The 15,000-nt window shown below is 55.1% G+C and overlaps 5 protein-coding genes across 5 annotated transcripts in view; 2 read left to right on the top strand and 3 right to left on the bottom strand.

The window, feature by feature from the left end:
* PTSG_05214 (uncharacterized protein) overlaps window positions 1-3,979 on the bottom strand; it is a 5,818-nt gene extending 1,839 nt beyond the window's left edge. Inside the window, exons 1-10 of the mRNA XM_004993735.1 lie at window positions 3,689-3,979; window positions 3,270-3,386; window positions 3,008-3,061; window positions 2,754-2,837; window positions 2,491-2,595; window positions 2,054-2,252; window positions 1,684-1,868; window positions 1,367-1,427; window positions 1,118-1,223; window positions 888-955 (exon numbers count right to left, since the gene is read on the bottom strand). Of these exons, the coding sequence (XP_004993792.1) occupies window positions 888-955; window positions 1,118-1,223; window positions 1,367-1,427; window positions 1,684-1,868; window positions 2,054-2,252; window positions 2,491-2,595; window positions 2,754-2,837; window positions 3,008-3,061; window positions 3,270-3,386; window positions 3,689-3,817 (1,108 nt within the window). The 5' untranslated portion in view covers window positions 3,818-3,979. The remainder of the gene's footprint in view (window positions 1-887; window positions 956-1,117; window positions 1,224-1,366; window positions 1,428-1,683; window positions 1,869-2,053; window positions 2,253-2,490; window positions 2,596-2,753; window positions 2,838-3,007; window positions 3,062-3,269; window positions 3,387-3,688) is intronic.
* A 169-nt stretch (window positions 3,980-4,148) lies between these two features.
* PTSG_05213 (uncharacterized protein) lies at window positions 4,149-6,220 on the top strand (the record flags this gene model as incomplete). The annotated part of the gene is made up of 7 exons (XM_004993734.1): window positions 4,149-4,313; window positions 4,593-4,639; window positions 4,801-4,872; window positions 5,093-5,216; window positions 5,410-5,496; window positions 5,703-5,864; window positions 6,098-6,220. 7 exons carry the CDS (start codon window positions 4,149-4,151, stop codon window positions 6,218-6,220), a joined length of 780 nt encoding a protein of 259 aa, XP_004993791.1.
* Window positions 6,221-6,413: 193 nt separating this feature from the next.
* Window positions 6,414-9,170, bottom strand: PTSG_05212 (uncharacterized protein). Its single transcript, XM_004993733.1, has 7 exons — window positions 8,965-9,170; window positions 8,553-8,675; window positions 8,215-8,290; window positions 7,820-7,916; window positions 7,607-7,637; window positions 7,278-7,397; window positions 6,414-6,963 (listed from the first exon to the last, which is right to left on the bottom strand). Exons 1-7 carry the CDS (start codon window positions 9,011-9,013, stop codon window positions 6,884-6,886), a joined length of 576 nt encoding a protein of 191 aa, XP_004993790.1. The 5' UTR covers window positions 9,014-9,170; the 3' UTR covers window positions 6,414-6,883.
* A 261-nt stretch (window positions 9,171-9,431) lies between these two features.
* Window positions 9,432-12,599, top strand: PTSG_05211 (uncharacterized protein; the record flags this gene model as incomplete). Its single annotated transcript, XM_004993732.1, has 3 exons — window positions 9,432-10,641; window positions 10,860-10,955; window positions 11,619-12,599. Exons 1-3 carry the CDS (start codon window positions 9,970-9,972, stop codon window positions 12,597-12,599), a joined length of 1,749 nt encoding a protein of 582 aa, XP_004993789.1. The 5' UTR covers window positions 9,432-9,969.
* Window positions 12,600-13,747: 1,148 nt separating this feature from the next.
* PTSG_05210 (fatty acid elongase) overlaps window positions 13,748-15,000 on the bottom strand; it is a 1,682-nt gene continuing 429 nt past the window's right edge. Inside the window, exons 2-3 of the mRNA XM_004993731.1 lie at window positions 14,848-14,968; window positions 13,748-14,661 (exon numbers count right to left, since the gene is read on the bottom strand). Of these exons, the coding sequence (XP_004993788.1) occupies window positions 13,810-14,661; window positions 14,848-14,853 (858 nt within the window). The 5' untranslated portion in view covers window positions 14,854-14,968 and the 3' untranslated portion in view covers window positions 13,748-13,809. The remainder of the gene's footprint in view (window positions 14,662-14,847; window positions 14,969-15,000) is intronic.

The raw sequence follows: 15,000 nt of genomic DNA, 5'->3' as shown, positions 1-15,000 counted from the left end.
AAGGTACACGCACACACACACGCGCGCGCACACACACACGCACACACACTCTCTCCAACACAACACACGCACAACAAACAACAACAACACCAACAACACCACCACCACCAACAACAACAACAACAACAACATCATTGGCATCAGTACCGTCACCGAGGACTCAACATAGCACGCACCCGTCAAGCGGTCGAATCCCCACTCCATGAAAGTTTTTCAGTTTGTTCAAGCCTAGCCGTCGTTCTGAGTAATTTCTTGTTCCAACTCGCCATATCTGCGCGGACGCACAAACCCCGATCCACAAACAGTGACAAGGGTTGTATACAGCTTGTAGACAATTGTAGAGCGCAAAATACTTGTGAGTTGATGTGATGTTAACGACGCATGTGCGACCTATTTGTCGGTCCACGGGTATTTCGCGCGAGCACCATACGGCTTCCCTTATGTTTCAGGGGAAGGCGCCATTCTGGATCTTACGTATAGGGAGGTATCGACCTGACAAACTTGACCCCCTTAACGTGGAAGGCGAGTCGAGGTAGCGTGTTCTTGGGAAGAGAGACAAGGAAATCTATGGGCTGAGAGGACTGCCTGCTATTCAGGTTCCCTTCCTTCGCCTAAACTTGGTGCAGTGCGTGATCCACAGTCTGGTGTGCAACAACAACACAACAACAACAACAACAAACATCAAACAACAACAAACAACAACAACAACAACAACAACAACAACAACAACAATAACAACAACAACAACAATAACAACAACAACAACAATAACAACAACAACAACAACAACAACAACAACAACAACAACAACAACAACAACAACAACAACAACAACAACAACAACAACAACAACAACACATGCACGCACTCCAACTACAAACACCCACCGGCCATGGATGCGGGCCCCTGGAGGGCGGACATGAGATGGGCGAACGACACGTCGCTGGAGTGCAGTCTGAGGAGCAGAACGAGGACGAGCGACGGGTGAACGTTGCAGAGCACAGGCAACGAGTTCTGAAGTTGTCGTGGCAGTGGTGGCAAGAATACACAACACATGGCAAACAGTCAGCACCACACATACACATACAGATACAGGTACACACGCGACTGGCCAGACCTGTAGGGGAGGGTGGCTGTGTCGATGGCAGCGGCCATGATGGCGCTGGTGTGGTAGCGGCTGCTGTAGTCGACGTCAAGGCGCAGAAACGCGCGAGGGGACCCATCTGTCCAGCAATGGCCGATGTTGATGGGAGTGGTGGTGATGACGGTGAGTATGATCACCGACACAACACGGAGTGTTCCATGACAGACATGGAGCAAGCATCTTCCGCATCCGCGGCAGCACAGACGGCTCCGAAAGCCATACCTCGCCACGCGTCGTGTGTGCTGAGCGGAATGTATGTCGCGCCGTACTGCATACACTCATACTGGACACACACACATACACACACATACACACACACATGTATCAAGCGCATATTTAGGGGCGTGCAATGTCACAAAGGCTGTGATATCGTCACTCCTTGCTCATCGATCACACACACACGCGCGCGCGCGCGCCCTCTCCCTCACACACACACACACACTCTCTCTCTCTCTCTCACTCTCACTCACACACACACACATACACATTCCAAAGGCAATCATCTCTTCCATCATGACCACCACCCATCACGAGCACACCATGAGGTATGCTGCGGACCGCAGCCTGTGCTGGGCGTGTGCTGCCGTCTTTGCTGCCTGGTGCTCCTCGTCCAGCTCCGGGTGCGCGGTGGCGGCGTCGTACCCGAGCGAATGCCCGGGCGAGTGCGCCGCATAGCACATGATCCCTTTGCGCCCGTACTCGTCACGTAGGTGTTGTATTGCGCCTGCCGTGCGGAACATGGAGAAGATGTGTGTGTGTGTGTGTGTGTGTGTGTGTGTGCGCGCGCGGATGAGTGGATTGCTGAGAGCGCATGAGCATATGTGTGTGTTTCAGCCACTCAGTGAGTCACACTCTCACTTCACCCGAAACAAACACACCACACCACGAGTGTGATCAGCTGACACGCACCGGCAGCAATGCCGGCAAACGCGGTGTCTGCGTCTGCGACAATTTGGAATCCATACGGCGTGTCGCACTCTTCCATATACGCACGCACACGGTCCTCAAACGTCTCCATAAATTGTGCTGTCGGCTGCAGCAGCGGTCGCGCGAGCCAAAACGCATCAAAGGCGACGGCGGGGTCCTCGTGGCAGTGCGTTGGCACCAACTGCACATGTAGCCCACACGGCAGCACACGCTGGCATGAGGCTGTGGCCGCAAACAACAACTCACGCGCGCACGAGCGCGCATTGCCAAGGAGCCACATCCAAACGCACAATCGCATACGTCGCTCGCCTACAGATACCAACACACACACACACACACACACACACACACACACACACACACACACACACACACACACACACACACACACACACACATACAAACACCACGTGGCATACGTTGACGGTGCGGGGGTGGAGGAGTGGGCGGAGGTAATCTGACCATGACCGCACGTGCTCCGTCTCAACCACAAACTCAGACTTGGAGTGCCCTCGATCCCCCGCCTGTGGGTGTTAGTGGCGGGTGTTAGTGATGGTGGTAGTGGTGGCAGTGAGCGTAGTACACAAGCATGAACACGTCCACAACAACGCGACAGCGGCGACAACGCAACCACAACGCTCGATAGCCCCCCCCCCCACACACACACACAATGATGCAGCACCTGTTGTGTTTGCAGTTGCTCCAGGTGTTGGTGGTATGGACTCGGTTCATCGAGCGGCTGCATCAGGCGTTCCACGCGCTCCGGCTGCAAGGCGTTGTGGAATGGAGGTGCGAGAAGGTACGCAGACAGACGTGCCATGTGAGACATGCCACAAGTGTTGCGCGTGGGCAGCGATCCCATGACCAAAGTGAGATGGCGCAAGCGACAGACTTCAGCGTGTTCAGTCGAGACAGCAAACAAACAAGAGTCCTTACGTCCCACGACGCGACTTGAGCCTGCTGGGAAGCGTCACCGTACAAAACGCCCTCCTGCATATGAAGCATGTGCCAATGAGCTTCATGCACATTCGAACACACACACACACACGCACACACACACACATGCACACACACACACACACATGCACACACGCACACACACATGCACACACGCACACACACACACACATACTGAAACTCACGCGAGAGTACATACAGCCATGCTAGGGCACGCAACACAGCACCCCGGGCTCCGAACCTGGCTCAATGCGCTGGTGCTGTCTCGCAGATCATACAAGAGCAGCCGCGGTGTGTATGTCGGCGCTCCAGATGGTGTCTCGCCGCACCGAAAGAGCACATCGTGGCTGATGGGGTCCTTCAGCCACAAGCAGCGCGGTTGGAATGAGGTTCAAAAACAACGCAAGTGTTGTGAACCAACCGAGCAAGCTGCTGTGCGAGCGCAGCAACGAGGAATGGTGTTGTGTCGCGCTGTTGTCGTACCACAAATTTGATGGTGCTACCAGTCCAGTTCTCACACACGCACACACATCAACACACGCACACACTCTGCACACAGACACACAGACACACAGACACACAGACACACAGACACGCATAATATGCATACTCTGCACACACGCACACACGTTTGCACACATCCTTCTCACACGCACGCACCTCCGATTCTGGCTCTTGGCCCGTGTAATCGATCATGGCATCCTGCAAGTTCCAGAAATGTGCACCAACGTGGTTGGCATAGTTGCCAAACTGCAGCGTGATGACCTCGCCTCCGCCCCCGGCAGGCATGGCAGCTGTTGTGCGTTAACAAGGTGGCTTGAGAAAAGAAAGCAAACGCGTCAACCGACGAGCGAGGGAAGCGATGCAAATGCTGCTGAAAGGGATGGCTGATGGTGATGATGGGATTGGAGGAGTGTGCAGCTTCTTGTGGCAAGTCTTGGCGATTGGTAGAAAACATCCATCAAAAATCGGCGCTGACACAGACCAACCAACCAACCAGTTCTTCTTCTTTGCTTGTCCACCATCCAAACACCTCTCTCACCTCTAATTCTCTCATTGCCATTACTGGCGTCTGCTACCGCTCCCTTTGGTTCCATAGGCTTTCAACTTTGACGCAACCATGAGTGAGGGCAAGGACGAGGTCAACCGTGACCAAGAAATCATGGCACAAATGGATGCCATCAAGAAGGAGGTGGCAGAGTCCGCGCCGCTTATGTCTGATGTGATGGACACGTCGACACTCCTCGCCGAATACGGGGATCCACTCTTCACCACCAAAATCAAGGTGTGTCTGTGTCTGTGTCTGTGTCTGTGTCTGTCTGTGTCTGTGTGTGTGTGTCTGTCTCTCTGTCTGTACGTGTGTTTGTTTGCCTCTCTGTCCATGTGTGCATCTATCTGCCTGTGTATCTCTTCCTTCTCTCTATTGGTCTCTCTCTTTTGATGTGTGTTGCCTCACCATCGACGCCTTCCCCTGTGCCTTCTTTTCCTCGTGCGTTCCCGCCCGGTCTGAACGCACGTCGTATTCGACACAACAACACACCTTTGTCTGCTTTCTTGCATGAAGAGCATGTTGGATGCGTTTCCCAAGATGCGCAAGACTCGCGGTGACGGGTGTGTCGAAGCTTTGCTCCTGTCTTGAGCTTTATCTGGCATGACCGCGGGGCAATCTGAACTCTTTCATATCCGCTGCCTGTCATCTTGCATGCCCTGGCTGGCTGCTGCTGTCGCTCATGTGCAACCCTTTTTTGTGACTCTGTGTGGCTTGTGTTCAGCAACTGCTTCTATCGCGCATACGCGTATGGCATCGCAGAACACTTCGCTGCACACAAAGACAAGCTGCCGGGGTGAGCGTGCCTTGTTCTTCGTGCAGTTTGCCCTGTCGTTCTCACGCCCTGATGCTTCACATCACTACCGCTGTATTACAAACAACCGTTGCATGATGTGACAACACCTTCTGCTTCGTGCTACGGGCACTGCCGCTGCCGTGCTTGTTTCCAATCAACTGCAGCGCCCGCACCCCCTCACATACGTGCCCCCGTCATACCCCCTGGGCCCTGGACACAGGTTCCTGGAGACGCTGAAGCAGACGTTTGACATGGCGCTTGCAGCGGGGTATCCAGAGTTTACCGCAGAAGACTTTTACGAGACGGTGCAGGAACAGTTTGCCCGCCTGAAGGACGAGCCCATGGTGCGCTGTTGACGGTGGCAGTGGGCGGTGGGCGATGTGGTGGTGATGATGATGGAATTGGGGATGAGGAGTATGCAAGCTGCAAGACTATCACCCTGACATTGATGATGACGACGACCACCACCACCAACACCTTCACTCATCACATGTTCTGCCACATTCCATGTGTGCGTGTGTGTTCGCATACGTATAGGAGGCGTTGCATGCGACATTCAATGACGACGGGCTCTCCAACTACATTGTCGCCTACTTTCGCCTCGTCACAGCCGCTCACATGAAGGTTTGTGCGCTCCCGCTTGCCTTGAGCAGCGGCATTTCGTCGATGATGCGCATGCGTGTTTCGAACTTCACTTGCACGCACGCATATTTTCACACACACACATACCCACACACACGCACACACATACACACACAAACATACACACAAACATACACACACAAACATACACACACAAACATACACACAAACACTCGCTCGCATTGCAGACGCACGTGGACGACTTTCTGCCGTTTCTTGAGGGCGGCGAGACGGTGGCGGCGTTTTGTGCGCGGGCCGTGGACCCGTTTGGGGTCGACTGCGAACACCTGCAGATCATCGCCCTCACACAGGCACTCGGCGTTGCCGTCAACATTGCCTACCTCGACAGGGTGCGTGTGTCTGTGCCTGCCTGTCTGTCTGTGTGTGAGCGCTTTATTTTTAGGCTTCCCTCAACCATTGCCATCGCTATCAGTGCAACCCCTTTCTCCCCCCCCCCTCCACCCGCATCACCGCCCGCATCCCTACCTCTATCGCACTCATCTCCACCCTCACCTCTAACCCCCCCCCCCCAACATATACACACGCACACACACCTCCCATGATGCCCTGGTTGCGGGTGCAGTCTGCTGGGGAGACAGCGGCGCAGCACGTCATCCCGGACGGGCAGGAGCCGCTCGTCTTCCTCCTCTACCGGCCCGGCCACTACGACATCCTCTACCCGCCCCCAGCCGTGGCACACACGTGAACACACACGTGAACACACACGCACACGCACACGCACGCACGCACGCACGCACACACACACACACACGCACGCACGCGCACACATGCACACACACACATACACACACACACATACACACACACACACATACACACACAGAGCACCTTTAATTTGCTTGCATCCCCTGCTGTTGTGACCAATTGTTTGTTATTCGTACTCGGTGTGAATGTGTAATTGTTCATTGTGGAGGTTTGGACACCACACGTGGTTTGGACAGCCAGTACATCAGCACCTTCAGACAGAGGAGAACGACCCGTTTGCGTCAGCAAGCAGACAAAACCAATTCCCTGTTTTGAGCCGTCGGTAGGAGCAACAAAAACAGCCGGCACAACACGAGATGACATCAAGCAGCACACAGCGCATGCGACATCACAACACAAAAACAATGGAAGGAACGTGAGGCAGCGGCAGCTGTTTGGCAAACGCTCAACAGCGCGCAAACTTCACAAGGGGCAAGAGGCAGAGGAAAGAACCATCGCACACGCCGCAACAACAACAGCACCCAAGGCGCACATACACACACACACACATATGCGGGAAGAAAGCGATGCTGGTGGCGGTGGTGTGAAAGTGCTGCCGCTGCCGGGTGTTGAGTGGGCACTCTGCCATCATGCAGCGGCCACTTTAGGCAATCTGGTCCTCGGCAGGCTTGACAAAGATGGAGATGGTGGCCGAGATGATCAGGAACACAAACGTGGCCACACCTGTGGATGACGAACGACGTCGACAGTGTATGCACATGTGTACACGTGTGAAGTGGGAGCAGCGCAGTTGACACGATGATGATGATGATGATGATGATGATGATGATGAAAGGAAGAAGCGATGGCATGGTGCGTTATGATGTGATGCTCACTTTGGTGCAAAAGGGGAAAAGAGGCGCTTCCCAGCGCATACACCCACCAAACACGCGCACGCACGCACACACAATCACACACGCGCACGCACGCACACACAATCACACACGCACACACACACACACACACACACACAATCACACATACAATCACGCACGCACCGAGGCCGCCAGAGTAACCGAGGTCGCAGTCGCCGCGGTCAAAGCGCTTGGTGCTGCCGCAGAAGCCGGCGTCCTTGAGACCGGCGCCAAAGAGGAACAGGGCAATCACCACGCAGATAGCTGCGCACAACACCAACAAAGACAGAGCGCAGAGGAAGCCAGCAAAAGCGTCAGCAAACGACACGGTGAAGACCCCATCACATTCATCGATGCACGTGAGGAACAACTACTGTAGGGGGTGCGTTTGGGATGAAATGAGCAAACACATCCCTTCACTGTACGCATGTACACCCGGCTGCAGAGTCCACAAAATTCTACTGCTCACTCACCGGAGAGGAAGAGGAGACCGATTTGTGGGCGCTGTTGTGGTGAAGGACGTCATCACAGACACAGACACGTTTGGAAGGAAGAGGTGGTGTCAGTCGTGACAATGCGGCGGGAGGATTGCACCAAGACAGGCGCACATGCACATGCACGCACCCCACAACATGGAATAGCGTACGGGACAGCATCACATCACGGCAGCCATGTTGTGTACGTACAGTGAGGCCCTGGCAGGCGCAGCATGTGAAGAGGGAGAAGATGAAGCAGAGCCATGTGACCATCATGGCAAAGACGAAGAGACCAGCAGTGCCGCGCCTGTCACAAAGAAGCGATTGAGTGGAGTGGCATGGTTGTGGACGTGTGAAAGTTAGTGCGTGAGGGATGTGGAAGTGAGTGAATGCGTGAGACCGAGAAAGCAAGAAGATGCTGAGAAATGTAAGAAAGACACCAAAAGTGACCACATCCACTCCTCTTACCCATTGACCCAAACGCTTGCAAGTGAAAAAAGACGCCACACAGAAGTGGAGGAGGAAAGATGTTTCTTCTTCCCTCCGCTTTGTTTGCCACGACCACCAAACGCACAAAGACTTGTCAGATGTGAACGAGCACGTACCAGTACTCAATGGGGATATCCTTGGGAGAGTCGCCATAGCGCTCGCAGGTATCCAGGTCGTTCTTGTCGGAGCAGACTGTGTGCCGGGTGATAGAAAGCGGCGGGGCCGGCACGATGAAGGTGCGAGGGACACGGTAGGTGAGATGTGAAGAAGCTGGGCAAACAGAGTGTTCATCACGCCAGCTCACACATCACGCCAGCTCACGACAACTCACACAATACGTTTGCTCATCACAAAACAAAGCGGGGAAAAGCCAGGCACTCGACGTTCGCACGCCCAGCAAACAAGCTCAGCACAAAGAACCCAGCGTGTGAGAACAAGGGGCTCCAGCACGCACAGGAGACGATGCCAATGGCCTGGGAGGTGCCCGTCAGTCCAGAGGGGGTGGTGAGCCAGAAGGGAGAGGCGATGGCCACGGTTCCGAGCACGGCGGTGAGGAGAAGGAAGAACGAGTACACGACTGCAACATGCCAGACGAGAGAGGAGAACGTGGGCAAGATGGGGTTAACATTGGGGTTACGAGGAGTGTTGTGGATGCATCATGTACCCTTGCGTGTTCCTTTGTGTATGTGTATCCTTGTAGCTTGTGTGCATGTGAGCGCATATGCTTGTTTGCTTGTTTGTTTGGCTGTTGCCATGCGTGACACCCATCATCACCACCAACAAACAGCACAGCAACCTCTCTCGCTCCCCCTCTTCCACTCCCTCTCCTCCCATCAACATCTCCCCTCTCCTCATCACAGACGTACTGTGCAGGCACAAGTCGGAGCCCGACTTGGAAGGGCGGTAGGAAGCCATCTTGGCTTGTTGCTTTGCTGCGCGTTGCTTGATGAGTTGGAAGGGAGAAGGAGAAGAAGGTGCTTGCTTTGCTGTGCTTGCGCTTGCTTTCTGAGTTCTCACAACGACAGGAGAAATGAATGGTCAGCGTATGCAAGCAGAAACCACAGACAAACGAAAAAAGGCTGCTTCGTCATCAATCAAGCAAGGCGACACACCCCTTGTTGCCAACTTCGCAAGCAATCAGGCACGCAAGAAGACACCCGAAGCAGAAGCAGCCGTTTTTTTTTTTGCTGTTGTGATGTTTCGGGGCAGCTCAACTTGCAAGCAAGAAAAGTTGCCAAGATGTACAACAGATTCGCACCATTGCTTTCCAATCTGTTGGAAAACACGCAGGTGGGGCGTCAACAGAGGAAAGCGAGAAAGTGAAACAAGAGGCAAAGCAGCAAGCCAACAAGCAAAAAAGCCAAGAAGCAAAAAGCCAACAAGCAAGAAGCAGACAACCACCACACCTGTCTATTTTGACGTGTGTTGTCCTCTGCGCTCAATAACGTCTTTGCTTGACTTGTCTCGTTGTTGTTGGTCCGCCAACCACCAGTTGACGCACGTTGGCAGGCTCACATCAACCGCTACCAGTGGCTTGTTGTTGTTGTTGTTGTTGTTGTTGTTGTTGTTGTTGTTGTTGTTGTTGTTGTTGTTGTTGTTGCTGCCTAGGTTTACAGGCAGCTTGCTTGCTTGTCTTGTGTTGTGTGGAGCGTGCGTGCTAGGCGTTGATAGTACTCCTCGTGCGCCCTCGTGCGCCCTCTTCCTTCCCTTGCCTCTTTCCTCCCACAACCTTCACTTCTTCCTCACTACCTTCCCTGCTCCTTTTGAACAACGACGGGGACGACAGCCAATTCAATCCACCATCAGCAGCAGCCAACCAACCAACCACCCCTAACCTCCCTCCCTCTCCACCTTTCTCAGGAACAAGGCGCATGAGTGCTGCGGTGCCTCCAGACGAAGGCCAGCCTGCCAGCGCTGGCGACGCCCAACCGCCACCACCACCACCCATGGAAGATGACGCCCAGCAACCACCACAGAAGATGGCAAAGGTCACTCCTCAACAACACACAATAAGCACACACACGGAAGACCCGCCCCTGGTGCGACTGTCCCTCCCCGTGAGAATTGCTCCATCCGACTCCGACTCCACCCTGCCCACCTCTGCGTCCGGTCCCACCCCTCCTCATAGCCAACCACAGCAAGCACCACCACACCCGTCATCACAGCAACAACATCCACAGCAACAACTGCAACTGCAGCAGCACAACAACCAGCACCCACCACAGCTTCCGCACCAGCACCACCCACAACCAACCCCTCCACAGCCCCTGCAACAGCAGCAACCGCAACAGCAGCAACAGCCGCAACAGCCGCAACAACTCTCGGCTGCACAACTACAGGCACACCAACCACATCACCCTCCAACATCGCCCAAGCACGTACCACCACAAATGCATGCCCAGGCCATGGCAGAATCAACCGACGGCACCGGAGCTTCGGACCGCAGACGAAAGCGAAGCAACCTCCCAAAGTCAACGACAAACATGCTCAAGGCGTGGCTGTTTGACCACCATCACCACCCCTACCCAACAGACGTGGAGAAGGTACCTTGATTGATGTGTGTTTGTGTGTGTGTGAGTGTGCGTGCGTGCGTGTGAGTGCGCATGTGCGTGCGTGCGTGTGTGCATGTGTGTGTGTGTGTGCGTGTGTTGCGTTGGGTGTGAATTTGCACACGCACGCTGTTGTTCTTGCTTGTTGAGAGGGTGGCTACCTCCTGCTCACCACGGCTGGCATGGCACTGCTTGCGTTCGTGTGCCAACAGCGAGACATGGCAACCAAGTTCAACCTATCTATGACGCAAGTCAACAACTGGTTTATCAACGCACGGCGTCGCCTCCTGCATCCACTCCGCAACAAGGTTGCCCAATGTGTTTGTGTATGTCTGTGTGTGTGTGTGTGTGTGTGTGTGTGTGTGTGTCTGTTTGTCTGTCTGTTTGTGTGTCTTACTGACAATTGCCTGCATTCTGCTAACTCATCCGTGTTGGTATATCGACCCAAGTATCTACGCTACCTATCTTCATGGTTTAATTTTGAGGGATCAAGTCCCAAGATAGGAGTACGTCAATGGACTAGCATGCTGTAGTGATATTGCTTCTGTCGCATTCTGTACCTCTGAAGATCGCACGTAGAGTACGCAAAACGTTCGTCATCCGGGTACTGGGCGTTAATAACGAAAGTCGGGTAACACTTTCCCTCATCAACCGCCGTAACGGCTTGTGTGTGTGTGTGTGTGTGTGTGTGTGTGTGTGTGTGTGTGTGTGTGTGTGTGTGTGTGTGTGACAAGGTTGTCTGCTTGTCATGTTCATGATTTGCGTGTGTGTGCTCGCTTTGCTTCTATGGACACGGTTGCGGGTTCGACACACACACACACACACTCACACTCACACACACACGCGCGCGCGCACGCACGCACGCACGCATACACACGCACAAACACACTCACTCACACACACGCACAAACACTCGCCGACAAACGCAACCACATCTACACACGCAACACTTGCGCGTGCACACCCACCAGTCATCCTTGGCTGTAAGCACGGCGACGAGCAACCCGCAGAATGTGCTTGTGTTGGCGCAGGTGCCTGCAAGCAGCGCTGCGCCCCCGCCGCCCAGCAGTGGCAATGGAAACGCAACTCAATCGCAGCAGCAGCAGCAGCAGCAGCAGCAGCAGCAACAACAACAAGCACATGTACAAGCACAGACACATGCACAGCAGCAGCAGCAACAGCAACAGCAACAGCAGGTGCACTATGTGGTGGTTGCGCCCGCAGGCCACCCCCTCTCGTCGGCGCAGTGGCCATCGGGGCAGCCCGTGTCTGTGGTGGGCGTGCTGCCTGGCACCAGTGATGCAAGCAGCGGCGATGCTTCACTTGCCGCCACCGCCCCCGCCACCGCCACTGTTCAGTCCCAACTGCCGCTCGATGCACGCCTGGTGGCCGTGCATGACGACGACGCAGCCACGCGCCAGCAGCAGCAACACGAACAGCAGCAACACGAGCAGGAACAGCGACAACGAAGCCAGCAGGACGTCGAGGAACAACAACAACAACAGCAGCAGCAGCAGCAGCAGCAACCTGCGGTGGTGAGTGTGCAGGATGCCCAGTCACGTCTGGGCCAGCAGCTGCACCAGCACCCGCTGCTGGATGCGACTCGGCTGCCGACGTCCTCGTCCCACGCGTATACGGTGGCGCCCTCACTGCTGCACCAACACCAACAGCTGCCAACCATCGCGGTCCCCATCCAACAACAGCAGCAGCAGCAGCAACAGGGGCAACAACAACATCAACAGCAGCATCATCACCAACAACAGCAGCAGCACGTTGTCGTGTTGGCATCTGGTCATGGCGGCGGCGGCGGCGGCGTGGTGGTGTCGTCGGCACCGGAGCACCTCGTGCCCGTGTCCGCATCGTTTGTTGACGCGCCATCGTCCAGCGTCACCACTCCTTTGATCCCGCCCTCCCGCGCGCACAACATCAACATGCACCCGCAGCAGCAGTGACGCCTGCTGCTGCCACAGCGGCGTGTAAACGGCCGGCCCGTGTGTGTGTGTGTGTGTCTGTCTGTCTGTCTGTCTGTGTCTGTGTCTGCGTCTGTGTCTGCGTCTGTCTGTCTGTCTGTTGGACCGGCTGTGCGCTCACACACATACACACACATGCACACACCTCCTGTTACAGTTCGATTCGTTGCCTAGCACATGCGTTCGCTTGCACACTCCCCTCATTTGGATGCCATCACGTGCACGAATAAACGCTTTGTAAGTGCTTGCTCGCGTGTGCGCGTGTATTCGGTGACATACATGCAACAAAAGCGGACAGGGGAAGAGGGGTGAAGGCGCAGAGTGGGTAGAGAGCGGGGAGGGGGGCTGGAAACAGCGGCAGCGCATGCTCGTGGTGCTCGCTCACCCGACCACCCCTCCCGCTGTGTTGGTTTTCCAATCGTGCGTAACGCAAGCAACGAAACCAGCCACGGCTCGCCAGGTGAACATGGCAGGGGGAGGTGAATGAAAGGACGGGAACCACATCACCCGAGCAAAGCACGCGCCTCACACCCTCAACACGAAGAGAACAAGTCACGCGCGCTTGTCGCAGCGGCAGTCAACAGCCAGAAAAAGCACAGAAGGCTCAAAGTGACACGCGAACACGCGCACAAACACACATACATGTACACAACAAACACACACACACACATACATGTGCACACACGCATGCGCGGGGACGAAGTATCGCTGTCACGGACACGAGAGAACATCACACGCACACGCACACGCACACGCACACGCACACGCACACGCACACGCACACATGGTCGCACGCCATATGAAGACAAGCGTCACAGGTGGGTTAAAAGGAAACAAAGGGGGCTCAGCTAGTCGCAGGTAAAGAAACGACAAAACAACACGAAGCAAGACACCAAAAACCACTCTCACGCGCGCGCACACGCACCAGAGCACACGTACACACGGGCGCACACACAGCAGAGCACATGTACACGCACGCGCGCACTAACAATCACTGCACAAACCAAGTGATACCACATGACATCACACCATCACGAGACAGCACGGCATAACGGTCCCGCACCCTCATCCTCACCTCCACCACTTCAACCTAAACATCATCACCACCACCACCACCACCACCACCACCACCACCACCACCACCACCACCACCACCATCACCACCACCGTGACACCGATCCTGGTTGTTGGTCTACTTGGTCTTCTTTGCCTCGCCATTGGTCTTCACAGCAGGAGCAGCAGCAGCAGCAGCAGCAGCAGCTGGCTTCTTTGGCCTCTTCCGCATGTACTTGGCGTAAAAGAAGTCAGCAAAGAGATAGAAGTACGAGAGGTACATGATGACGCCGCCAGCCGCGTTCCACGGGCGCATGACGCGGCAGCTGGTAATGCGATACACGGCAATGTACGCGCCAATCACCATCTGCGTGAGCTGGATGACGGTGATGAGCATGTCGCCCGGCGGGCGGAAGCGCATGGCCTTGAGCCCGTACGAGGTGTACATGATCACGTGCACGAGGGCGTTCATGGCGGAGAAGAGCACGCCTTCGCCGCCGGTGCCCACGGACGGCGCGTACGTGATGTTCCAGCAGTACAGCATCACCGTCAGGTGGTGGTACCAGTGCAGCACGATGAGCGGCTTCTTGTGCAGCACGATGAACAGCGTGTCAATCATCTCGGGCACCTTGCTCAGCGCAAAGGCGAAGAGGGCCATGGCGACGGGCCCCTGTGCGGCGTCCTCGGGGATGTAGCACATGCGTTCCAGGAAGTCGCCGCTGCGCAGCCACTTGATGACAGCAGGGCCCATGTACACCAGCACGTAGAGGTTGAAGACGACGAGGATCAGGTTCCACAGCACGAGCAGCGCGCGCAGGTTGAGCGGCTCCCGGTTCTTCAGAAACGCTTGCAAGGAGAACACCACTGGCAAGTACGCGGCAGCCACGCCAGCCATGACCCAAAAGTACTTGTCCAAGAAAACGATCCCTTGCTTGTCCAGCCGGAACTCGGCTGAGGCGTTTTCGTACCATGCCATGGCCTCTCGCAACACCTATTGTGTGTGTGTGTGTGTGTGTGTGTGTGTGTGTGTGTGTGTTTTAATGTGACAGAGAGGGGGGGGGACAAGTGTGTTGGACAAGTGTCGCGGCACTTGTTGCAGTCTGTGGCCTCAAAGGACGCAATGTTCGCATCTAATTTTCCTCCAACTTGCACAGCAGTATGCCTTTTCTTGTCGTACCTCCATGGTTGCCGTTGTTCTTGTTGTTGCTGTCTCAGGCGTGTGTGATAATTCTTATCCGCGATCTGTTGGTGAACGCGCGCACGTGTGTGTGTGTGTGTGTCTGTGTGTCTGTGTGTGTCTGTGTGTGTGTGTGTGTGTTGAAATAGGGCA

The sequence above is a fragment of the Salpingoeca rosetta genome, assembly GCF_000188695.1.
Source record: "Salpingoeca rosetta unplaced genomic scaffold supercont1.12, whole genome shotgun sequence".
In the NCBI taxonomy this organism is placed as follows: Eukaryota; class Choanoflagellata; order Craspedida; family Salpingoecidae; genus Salpingoeca; species Salpingoeca rosetta.
The sequence above is the reverse complement of the archived record's forward strand: the minus strand, read 5'-3'. Positions and strand labels throughout refer to the sequence as shown.